This window comes from Diospyros lotus, chromosome 9 (genome assembly GCF_014633365.1).
Source record: "Diospyros lotus cultivar Yz01 chromosome 9, ASM1463336v1, whole genome shotgun sequence".
NCBI classification, from domain to species: Eukaryota; Viridiplantae; Streptophyta; class Magnoliopsida; order Ericales; family Ebenaceae; genus Diospyros; species Diospyros lotus.
In genome coordinates, this window is record NC_068346.1 from 32,076,862 (window position 1) to 32,088,325 (window position 11,464).

An 11,464-nucleotide genomic window follows, 5' to 3' on the forward strand; every position below is an offset into this window, starting at 1 on the left:
ATCATCGTCAACTGACTAAATTATAAAGACTACATTTATTATTCAATTGAATTTCTTACAAATCAATTGAGAAAAGGGATTCGTGATAAAAGAAAGGTTATATAGTGAAGATTCACAATATCGATCAATGAAAGGCTCTTAATTATCATTAACTAATGATGTTGTAACTCTGTTAGTGATTTTAGTCTAAAAATAAAATAGGAGAAATATAATGATTAGTTTCTCTAAAAACTCTTTATTGATCAGCGTTGTGATGGTGGGATGAAGATTTATACCTCTACTATAGTCTAATCAATGGTGACAATTGGGATTTCTACATAAACCTCCGTCACTACCATTAATCAAGGTTTTTTCTTTATCTTTTACTCATTTATTCCCTCTGTATTTCTCTATTTGTTCCAGGTACTTTGGACCTAGATTTAATTATTATCTCTCTCTTCCATCTTCAAATCTAGATATGTGGTTTTAGAGTTTCAAACTATAATATGGGTTCAAGATCGATTTGGGTTTCAAATTGCCATATAGGTTTAAAATATGTGAAAATTGAATTTTAATTCTTCGTTCTTTTTTTTTTTCCTCTTTCTTTCTGGGCTACCCAATGATCTGGGCAATGAAACCTAAATCATTGGGCTTAGATGAACCTAATCCAACAACTTAGGTAATGGAGTCGAATTCACTAAATTCCATCGTCGAAGTTTGATGAACTCTATTGCAATGATTAGCGATTATAGACGGCCACTATTGAGTAATATTTCCTTTATTTGTATTCTATTTCTTTTGTAATTTACAAAGAAAAGAGAATAAAGGTATTTTTGATATTTTGAAAAGTTAACACTTGTTAAGTAATAGTTTGAAATAAAATGTTGTGAGTTTTCAAAAGTCAATGAAAGCCTATATCATTTTTATCATTTTTTGAAAACATATAGTGGTAAGTGAATATTAGCTAAACCTTAGGGATGGTCTTTGAAATTTATCCTATATCACTATAATAGTTATTAATTTTTAATATTATAATAATTTTAAAGTAGCAATACAATTTAAAATTACTTTATATAATTACTTTGAACATTTTTTTAGATAAAAATAGTTTTAGAGTTAAGAATTGGATATTATAAGAAATAATAGACACCTAAAAGGAGGGTGAATTAGGTTTTTAAATTTGTTTTCTTAATTTTAAAGATTATTTAAATAAAACAGTTTGGACTCTTCAAACCATAAACAGTAATGCTTTAAATATATCATTGATAGAAATGATAAATGTAAAATAAATTCAATACAAGAAAATTGATCATTTTTAAGTTTTAGAAAGTTGTTGTGGGAATTATAACATCCAATTATTAGCATTTTAATTATCGATGTATCTTGTTTTTATGACTTAAGTTATTTATTGGCAAAAATTGGGAATATTTGAAGGATCGCTAAGTAGCAGATCAATTCTGTGTTGAGAAGTCGGGTATGTTGTTTTCGTGTCTCACTCATTTCCAATAAGATTATTCTACCTTACCCGAATTAGTTGACGTACCGTATAACTAAAAATATCAAATATCAAAAATATTCTCACATTGAAAACACCGCGTGCACATTTAAATAAAATTGGGGCGAATTTCATCATAGATGAAATTATGAAATCCGCCCTAAATAAACTGAGCGGACTTCAACTGTTGAAGTCTACCCAGTGGATTTCATCGCCCAGCGTGGCAGATTTCATCTGTGATGAAATCTGCCCACACAATGTGGGCCCATTGCACGGTGGGCGGATTTCAACATTGTTAAAGTCTGTCCGTCAATTTTTTGATAAATTCATGCGTCAATTTTTTTTGAGCATTGTAGCATGACTCTTTCCAATCATCTATGCTAATTAGTTATGCAAAATATGAGATGATAATTTAAGAGCTAGTATAAGCATTGTTGAAAAACCAAGTGCGTGAGTTATATGGCTTGTTGAAGAGTCCAAATCAAGGAGATGAGTGGAGAATGTGGAAAAGTCAAGCGTATAGTGAAGTTGAAAAGTCAAAATAGCAAGTGAGGAGAATTGAAGAGTTGTTTTCTTACGTGTATACATAGGGGGGATCAGAGGAAGTCTTCTATAAGCTTGAAGAGATTTGAAGCAAGAGTCAACAATTAAGGTCAAGGGAGGAGAACATCTAGAAGGTTGAGGGTTGAAAATTAGGGTTGGAACCAGCTGGAAATTAAAGAGAAAAATATGTTTAATAGCTTAATCTATAATTTTGTGGTGGAGAATTAAGCAAATTTTAGAGAGAAATATATATATATATATATAAATTTAAAAATTTGGGAAAGGAAAGGCAAATTAGCAAGGGCTCTTGAGAGACACTAACAAAACATATATTATTCAACAACAAAACACAATATATAATATCAAGATACATTTGCTTGAACATCATAATTTTTCAATCATACTTATCGGAACAAAAACGTATATGAGCTTAACAAAATATATATGACTTCTATTCTTCTAAACCATCGTACAAATATATATGACTTCTATTCTTCTAAACCATCTTCAAGAAATCTTTCTAAAATTTTAGGGTGCGTTCTTTTTGTTTTTTAATTTTCAATTTTAAGTTTTGAATTCATTTTTAATTTTTTGTTTTGATAGTCTATTTTTAAAAAATTGAAAACGTATTCTCTTTGTCATTTTAAAAAACTATTTTTCAAAATAGAAAATTAGAAAATGCGTTTTAAAAATAAGTTTTTAATAATATTTTATTCAATAAATTTGATTATTTAGTAAATTAAAAATATTTAATATTAATATATTATTAAAAATATATATACATTCTAAAATTGATGAATTTTGTAATATTTTTTCTCATTATAATAATAAAATATAAATAAATAAATGTGTTTTGAGTTTAGAATTTATTTTAAATAAAAACACTCAAAATAACTTTTTGTTGTTTTAAGTTTTCTTTACAATTTTTTTTTGTTTTCAAAAATGCATTTTTAAAAATAGTAAAAAGAACGCGTTTTCATTATTTTAGAAAATCAAAAACTAAAAATGACTTGAAAACAATAAAGAGAACGCAACCTTAGGATTTGAGAACTTTAAGAATTTATGCTCTAGAACTTAGGATGACTTGCCTAAGTATATATATATTTACTCGAGCATAGATGACAGATACTTAAAACACATTGCTCCTAGATTTTAGAAATGCTTTCACATATTTTGAGTACTTATGATATTTTCCAACCTTAAATTTACTTTAAACATCATGAGGTTCACATGACACTCATGTATTATAAATACTTAAAATATTATTTGAAATCCTAGAGCAACATATTAACATATCAAGCATATTGACAAATAAGAAACAAGAACAATATTAATTACAAATAAAATATATTAAGATTATTACACAATCTTAACATGAAGGATAATATAATATAAATCATATGAATCAAAAACTCAAGTATCACCACTTGATAGTATGATCATTTAATAAAAAAATTTGATGTTTAACAGTTAAATATCGGATATAAAATATAGAACACATTACTCTAAAACTTAGAGTAATGTTGCCACATATATCACATAACACATCATAAACTTCACAAGACACTCGTGCATTATTTTTAGAATGATCTTAAAGAGAAGCATATTAAAAGTCATATCAATAAAGTATATAACTAAAAAAATATTAACACATATGAGATAAATTATACTAAAAAGACAAATCTGTCAAGATTCCTTAACCTTATATGAGCTCAAGACATCTTCAACATATATTCTATCAAGATAGACTTAATATATCCTTGAGCAATATTTTACAGAGGGATAAAATAATTTACATACTAATCAAAACAAGTTTAATATAACATATGAGGACATTAAAGTTTTGGCATAATGCAAACATCGTCAAAACATTCATAACATAAAACTTAACAAATATATTGTTTAAAGAATATAAACGATATGATTCAAATTGTAACAAATGAGATAATCTAAAATGTTAACCTATCAACACAAGAGTTAGGAGATGACAACTAAGAACTAATTATTATCTAATGGGGTGGGATTGTTTGAAACCGTAAAAAATTACTATTGGAACACCTGTGTTTTACTTGATTACTATTCTTAACAAAGTTTCTACTTTGTTTCTTTTTTATTTTTTTGGTATAAAAACTCTCTTTTTATATTTTTTTAAGATGGACAATTATATAGGCTTCAAAATTAAGAGTAATTTTGTGAGGATTGATCATTTTGCCCTGTACATGGCATTGTGCCATCAGACTACACAACACCCATGTAGGGATAAAATGGTCATTCTTGCATCACGACAAGCATACTCACCCTTATTTTTAGGAAAAAAATTATTATCCTATTAAGATACTCTCACATGTTCTCTTTTCGTATCTCTTTTTTACATTATACATGTTTGTGATTAAAAAAAAAAATGAAAGGGGTAAATTTCACACACCATCTTTGAGGTTTGCTTAAATTACATCGATCATCCACGTGTTTTCAAAAATAACATGCGCCTCAATTGCTATTAATTGAATATGAAAATTGACTATTTTACACTCAAATATAAACAAACTTCCTTTGTTACCTCTATTCTCTAGTGTATCGTAACTTCTTTCCTCCCTCTTTTTTTGACAACTTAGACCTCTATCCCTCAACTCTCTTCCTCATCTCATTCTCTTTGTCCCTTGGGTTGGCAACAGATGAGATGGTTTCAACCATGGGATGCTCAAGAATTCTCACTTTCATTTTTGTAAAGCTCTATTTGGATAGGGTTTTATCACAAACCCTATTGGTCACAAATCTCTCTCTTTCTCTTTGAATCTCGAACCTATATTTTTTTAGGTTCAACTTGTTCTTTGAAAAACCCACATTTAACCTATAAATTTGGGTTCTTTTAGGTTTCTTCTCATTTGAAGGAAAAACCCAAAAATCTTGGTTTCTCTTTTAAATGAGAAATCAATTTATTAGTTTCTCCTTCAAAAGAGAAAACCTAGTCTCGATGATGGTGGTGAAAGTTGGTCACCATGTGTAATTCTTTTTTATTTATTTTGTTTTTTTCAATAATAGTGGAGAGAGAAGATTTATTGTAAGAATTTAAAAAAAAAATTAATGACCATTAACTAATAGCAGATGGAGTAACCTATAACTATGAGACTCAAGAGAGATACATGCCATCAGTGGCGGAGCCACATACAGTAAAGGGTGGACAGTTGCCCACCTTGGATTTTTAAAAAAAATATTATATATAATAATTTTTTTTTTAAATGTCATCCTGAATTTTTAAAAAATTATAGATTTTGGGTATATTAGTCGATGAGGATAAGGGTGTTCGGTGATTGCCTCTGATTGCCGAAAACCACCGGCCACTTTGGTTGGTGGCACTTGCCAATGCATTTACGCACATTGGGTTTGGCCAGAAGTTTAAGTTTAAATTTACGAAATTTGGCTGTTAGATTTTATTGGTTTTTGGGTACGTTGGTTGATGAGAATAAGGGTGTCAAGTGGTTGCCTCTGATCGCTGAAAATCACCGGTCATGATAGCTGGTGGTGACTGCCAGTGCTTTTTTCAGTATTAGTCGAAAATTAAAAATAAGAAATATGAAAATTAGACTCACTTTTCTTTTGTGTATGTCAACCTCTTTTGACTATTTTTTTAACTATTTTTAATTAGAGGGATTATTATTTTTCATTTTTTGTTACAAATTTATCAATTACATATTTGAAATTGTGGCAAAAAATATATTTTCTGTCATGAAATTTGTCAAGACTCAGCTATATAATTAAATTAGAGATCAATAATTGAACGACAGTCTATCATGGAACTTATTAAGACTCGGCTGCACAATCAAATTGGAGATTAATGATTGAACGACAATTTAGTTGTGTATATTCAAAAATAGATATTTAATAAAATTGATAATAATATTATTATGAGACGTTATTAAAATATAAAAATATATCGATTATATAATTTATAGATATATATTTTTTAATATTATATTATTTTAATTTTGTTATATTATTTAATTTTAGATAAAGTTTAGAGTTTAAGGTTTAATTTTTGCCCATCTGCTTAAGATTTTTGGCTTCGCCACTATGTGCCATTTTAAAAACATATAAGTAATCAATATAATTTAAACAAATCTCAAAGTAGTCTATAATATTGATCTAAAAAAATAAAAAAAAAATACTTTTATGGTTGTAACAACATTGTGTTACCCAACTCACCGTTTTTATTTTTTTTTTTAAAAAAGAGGGCATACTAATGTACAATTGTCTTGAAAGGGTTGTTTAGTGAAAACTATATAAGGACCAAATTAAGTATAAACAGAATAATTTTATTGTTCGAGTATATTGATCTTATTAAACTCATAAGCTATCATATAGGCGACGTATGAAAATATTAAACTTAATGCGACCCACCTAATATAAAACACACAATTCTATGAACTTAACTGTTGTCACTCATGAATTTAGTAACTACTGATCTTATTTATCGTTATTGTAAATCTTAATCTTGAGCATCCATGATTATGGTTACATGTATAACTTTTTTTTTTTTTCTCACATTTTTGTACTGTAAAACAATTTTAGATCCTAAAATCAAGCATTTGCTAAGTAATGGTTTCATCGTCATTAGGTTTGATTGATATAGAGATTGTTACAGGAGAGTGAATGAGTGATGGAAGAAGAAGAAGAAGAAGAAGACAGAAAAGATGTTATCTGGTAACTACTATTATATGTTTCCCGGTATGGCAGTTCTCCATAAGTGAGCAAGCTGAAAACCAGCTTGGATTTCATTTGTCAAATGCCAACTTCTCTGTAAATGATATTGGAACAAGGCAAAGCCCCCTGCTTCGAAGATCGACTCGACTACTTTTCGATCTCTGTTCGACAGGCATTCAGTTTGTTAGTCCCGAATGATATAATCTTGTTAAAAAAAAAAAAAATCTAATTTGTTGGCCGAATGGATAGCTCCAACAATATTGAGCATTGTTTATAGTTAGGGAAATAATAATAATGCATTGCCTACCTGCAGATCAAGAGAGTTGCTGCTTCTGTTTGAGGCAGTCAACGTTCCAAACAATTTCTGCGCACAATTAACATCGAAAAGAAAGAAAAACAAAGTAAATACAGAAGTCGATAAATGGTCAAGTCTTCTATATTAATCCTATAGCCGGCAGATAATAAACTTGACCCCTTTTTCCCACAACTTTCCTATGTTCTAACACCAAACAGGAAAGGGTCAAGTAATCGGTTGAATCTGAATCCAAAATAATTAACTGAGATATAAAAATGAAAAAATTACCAAAAATATAATAACCCTGTTGCCGGTTGCACTGGCCACTTATTTTAGGTGACCTAAACCGGTTAATCTGGTCAGATCACCCGGTCCAATCTGGTCTTCATAACACTGCATTTCACTGTTACTTAACAAACAAGCAAATAGAGTTTGTTAGGGCAGTGAGGCTTCACCTGAATTTGATCTTGAAGTACCTTGATAGAAATGGATGCCTCTTGCAGTACCGAGGCTGTGTCAGCCTGCAAAAAATTCATAAACCCAAATTCAGGTATATTCAAGGATAAAATCAAGTCTTCTCTTTCAGAAACAGCAAAGAAAAAATCTGGCTTTTTATTTGTTCTTGCATTTTCACTCTTATTTTTTGCATCTCGAATGGAGTTGCAGTAATCGCTGACCTTGCCGTAGGGAGAGACCAGTTTCTGAAGAGCAGTGACCTTCTGACTGAGCTTCTGGCTTCTCCTAACTGGCGCCTGCAATCACAAGAGAAAGGAAACAACGCTTCATTGCAGAAACAGAAACAGAATTGTTGGAGTGTCCCCCCCCCCCCAAAAAAAAAATAAACAGTACATACTCTCTGTCTTTGGATCTCCCTTGATTCTTCCTTGACTTGATTATCCCATTGCTCTTCAAAGCCTGCAGACTTCTTCTTGCTTGTCGTCAACTCGCTCCGAGCAGCTTTAGTGTTAACCAGCTCATTCAATCCCCCATTACCAAGCTCGAATGGACGTTTTCTTTCATTTCTGGCCTGGCTAGGGTTGTCAAAGATGATGCACTGTTTGATTGGCTCCTAAATAAAAAGTTGATATGACATTAAACGTTTTGACTTTCTTAGTTGTTTAATGAAGTTGATTCCCATTGCATCAATGGAATCAGCCAATAAAACCAATTCATCCGTCACTTGTCAGACCACATAAACTAATGCCATGGTTGGTTTCAAGTTCTGGAAACCTTTTAGTCAGCTAGTGAGTTATTCCATTATCCAATTGTATTTAATCTTTCCGTCTTTGTATGCATATAAAAAAACATAATCACATGTCAAGTTTTGACCATGGGCTAGTGTAGAAGGAATCAACGTACGTACAGTTTCACATTGTGGAACCGAGACCTTCTCGCAAAAAGACAATGGCCGGTGAGGTGTAATACTATCACAGCTTAATTCTGACATTAGATTACTTGCTCCTAGGTAAGGGCAATCTAGTCTTTTGGTTGTCATTATCGTCGATGATCCTGAAAATTGAAATGTACACAAGCCACAAGGGTCACATGGATGATTCAACGAAAGTTGTTAGCAAAAACAAGAGAAAAAAAAGGGGTCATGAGCAAAATTAGGCTGGAATTGGAAGAAGTGTGTCCTAAAACTAATCACAGATCGAGAGCGATTCGTCAAACCTGGTCGATGGTAAATGGGAGATTGAGGAGGAATGGCAAAGGCTCCAGATTTTTGCCAGCTAAAGTGACTGTATACTTCCGGCTCAGTGCAAATGCTGCTTCCGTAAACATTTGATCTGTTGAGAGAACATGAAATTGAAGACACTAATTATCAATATTATAGGCCTAACTCTTTTTGACTATAATGAGAATGACGACATCACTTTTTAACTTAATTAGGAAATTGTTTATAATAGATTATGTCTATAATTTTCAGAAACAATCAACACATGGCTTTCAATTAGAAAACAACCAAAAGGAAAAGGATTTTCCCAGTGTGCATGGTTGCAAGGAAATGCCAAAGAAAATAGAAGAAATCATGTGAATTTTCTAACTGATTAATTCCATCTGGCTGTAACTAAGAATCAAATAGTAGCTTCCAAATTTCCAACTAGTTTTAACTAGAGGAAGAGACATACACTATGCTGTCCATCTGCATCGGCTGGATGTCTGAGACAGGCTGGTCACTGTAAGCTACAAAATGCAAATAAGAAAAGACAGTGAACAAATGGGAGAACTTCTTGATTGTTCACTGACAAGAATATCTTTTAAATTGCCAGTATCACTTCTACCGTAGCTGTAACTCTGTGTCGAAACCGACGGTAAAACGACGTTCTCCATTACAAAGCCCTTCTGCAAAGCTTAATCCGCCAAGAACAAATCAATAATATAAGAAACATATAAGAAGCTGTAAAGCTAAATAAACAAACGGTTGCATTGTCACGATCTTCATCATACACAAGATCAAACTACTCTTCCTGTGAGGAGATTATGAATCAATCAACATGTATATATATTTGACAAAGGAAAAGCTCAAAACTGGACTGGCTCTTCAAGGCATTATGACAAACAGGTTGCCCGCACCATACCCGTCGAGCTGTTTGAACTGAACACCATTATCATTGAGCTATTTGATGTGCTCACCTTCGATTAAAATTTATAGAGAACCGGAGCAGGAAGCAGCTTAACTTGTTTACATTGGTCACCGGCACTGAAGGTATATATATAGGCATTTTAAGATTGGAATTGAAACAAGGGAGGTGAAGGGTTTCCATTTTAGTCAAAGAGGTGGGTATTCAAGGTCACAGCTTTGTTTAGTGCATGGGAGAAAAGGACATAACGTAGGGAGAAGATTTAGCAGAAAAATAGGTAGTTTATGCGGGAAGGGCGGCTGTGAAAGAGCAAGTTTTCCTTTGATTTCGCTTTCGGATCCTTTTGACTTGTTTTCGAGAAGAAGAAGAGGACCGTCCCAACAAACACGCAAACGACATGAGAATTCAATAAAATTATAACTCGAAGCTCAACCACCATTTTCTTCCTATCAAACGCAAATCTCCTTCTAGAACGAAGAAGTCCCCTTGATGTACCCACCTAATAACAATAATTTATAACAATTCATCAGTGTCTTGCTAAAAAAAGTAATGTTGAAATTAATATTTTTATATTTTTTATGTAATTATTTAAATTTTTATTATTTTAATTATACACAAAACCTAATTTTCTAATTAATTTAATTTCTATAATATAATATATTTTCCAGAGAAAACTTAAACTTTTTATTATTTTAATTATATAATTGGATAATAATTTTTGAATTAATTTAATTAATATACTTTTATATAAAAAAATAAAATAAGATAATAAAATAAACGTTATATTATGTTCACGTCAAAATATAAAATTTAAATTAATTTAAAAAATATAAATTTAAGAGTGTAATCGAAATAATGAAAAGTTTGAATGAATATATAAAAAAAAATAAAAATTTATGAAGAAAAACTTAAAACATAATAATAATGTTATTTTATATTATTTTATGGTCTTAAAGTAATCTTCCTACATCAAATATTTAAAATACAGTTATATTACTTTATAGTTTTAATAATCATAGTAGGACCACTCAAAACTAATGTAAGGACATTTCAGACATTTCGCCTAGTAAGACTATCATTTCAAATTATAAAATAACACCACATATTATTGTCCATATAATAATAAGACACAATATCTACAAATGCTATAATATATATATATTTTTTTGCTATTTCACAAAATAACAAAATTTTTTATTGATATAATATTCATATTTTTATGAATATTTTTTTATAATTTATTGTTACAATAATTATTTTTTTGCCATTTCTATTAAATATACTATTATTTTACATACACTTAATTGAATCACCTTTCACTTGTCAAAAAAAGCTATTCGAAGTATAGATTATTACTCCTCATAATAAAAGGGCCCTATTTTTTTTTAACCTTACAAAATCTTAAAATATCTTACCTTGATGAAGCATTTGCTTAATTTTAAGATCCTTTTATTTTTTTATTAATTTTAGAATTTATTGTTTTAACTATTGTAGTTTTTTTTTTTTAACGTAGGAATCGAGGAGCTTCTCCTAGTGGCGGCGTTGCCTCCCTATAATCTACTAACACCAATCCAAATCGAGCAATTAAACCAGGCTCGAGTTAAAAACTCGTGCTTATGAGCCCTCATATAGTACAACGATACAGTGCTTCACTATTCAAGAATCGAACACACAACCTGAGAATACCCAACACCCAGATCCTATTGAAACGATCGCTCAAGCTACCTCGAAGGGTTGTAGCTATTGTAGCTTGATCATCCAAAGAACATAAATAGTAGTGATTATAGGGTTGGATCTACATGACATCATAAGAGAAGGTCTTTGCAAAAAAAGAAAGGGCTTTTAGAGGTGGTTTAACCAAATGGGCTTTCT

The 11,464-nt window shown here is 30.6% G+C and overlaps 1 protein-coding gene across 4 annotated transcripts; it reads right to left on the reverse strand.

Annotated features, from left to right (window-relative positions):
* Window positions 1–6,505: 6,505 nt before the first annotated feature.
* Window positions 6,506–10,070, reverse strand: LOC127810185 (transcription factor bHLH103-like). Of its 4 annotated transcripts, none has more exons than XM_052349512.1 (10): window positions 9,645–10,070; window positions 9,293–9,353; window positions 9,140–9,194; window positions 8,682–8,797; window positions 8,374–8,519; window positions 7,864–8,079; window positions 7,688–7,762; window positions 7,466–7,531; window positions 7,023–7,079; window positions 6,506–6,876 (listed from the first exon to the last, which is right to left on the reverse strand). In XM_052349512.1, exons 2-10 carry the CDS (start codon window positions 9,339–9,341, stop codon window positions 6,787–6,789), a joined length of 870 nt encoding a protein of 289 aa, XP_052205472.1. In that variant the 5' UTR covers window positions 9,342–9,353; window positions 9,645–10,070; the 3' UTR covers window positions 6,506–6,786. The 4 variants fall into 4 exon arrangements, 3 of the variants coding, with proteins under 3 accessions (XP_052205472.1, XP_052205470.1, XP_052205471.1); XM_052349510.1 differs by having other exon boundaries at window positions 9,293–9,361; XR_008025381.1 differs by having other exon boundaries at window positions 6,800–6,876; window positions 7,299–7,531; window positions 9,293–9,361.
* Between the last annotated feature and the right edge of the window lie 1,394 nt (window positions 10,071–11,464).

Excerpts from the sequence above, each read along its gene's own strand:
- LOC127810185 (XM_052349512.1), bottom strand. The coding sequence starts at position 9,341 with ATGGAGAACGTCGTTTTACCGTCGGTTTCGACACAGAGTTACAGCTAC. Across the intron at positions 8,080-8,373 it reads CGGTTCCACAATGTGAAACT|GAGCCAATCAAACAGTGCAT; the intron begins GTACGTACGTTG and ends CTTTTTATTTAG. Across the intron at positions 7,763-7,863 it reads GGGAGATCCAAAGACAGAGA|GCGCCAGTTAGGAGAAGCCA; the intron begins GTATGTACTGTT and ends TTGTGATTGCAG.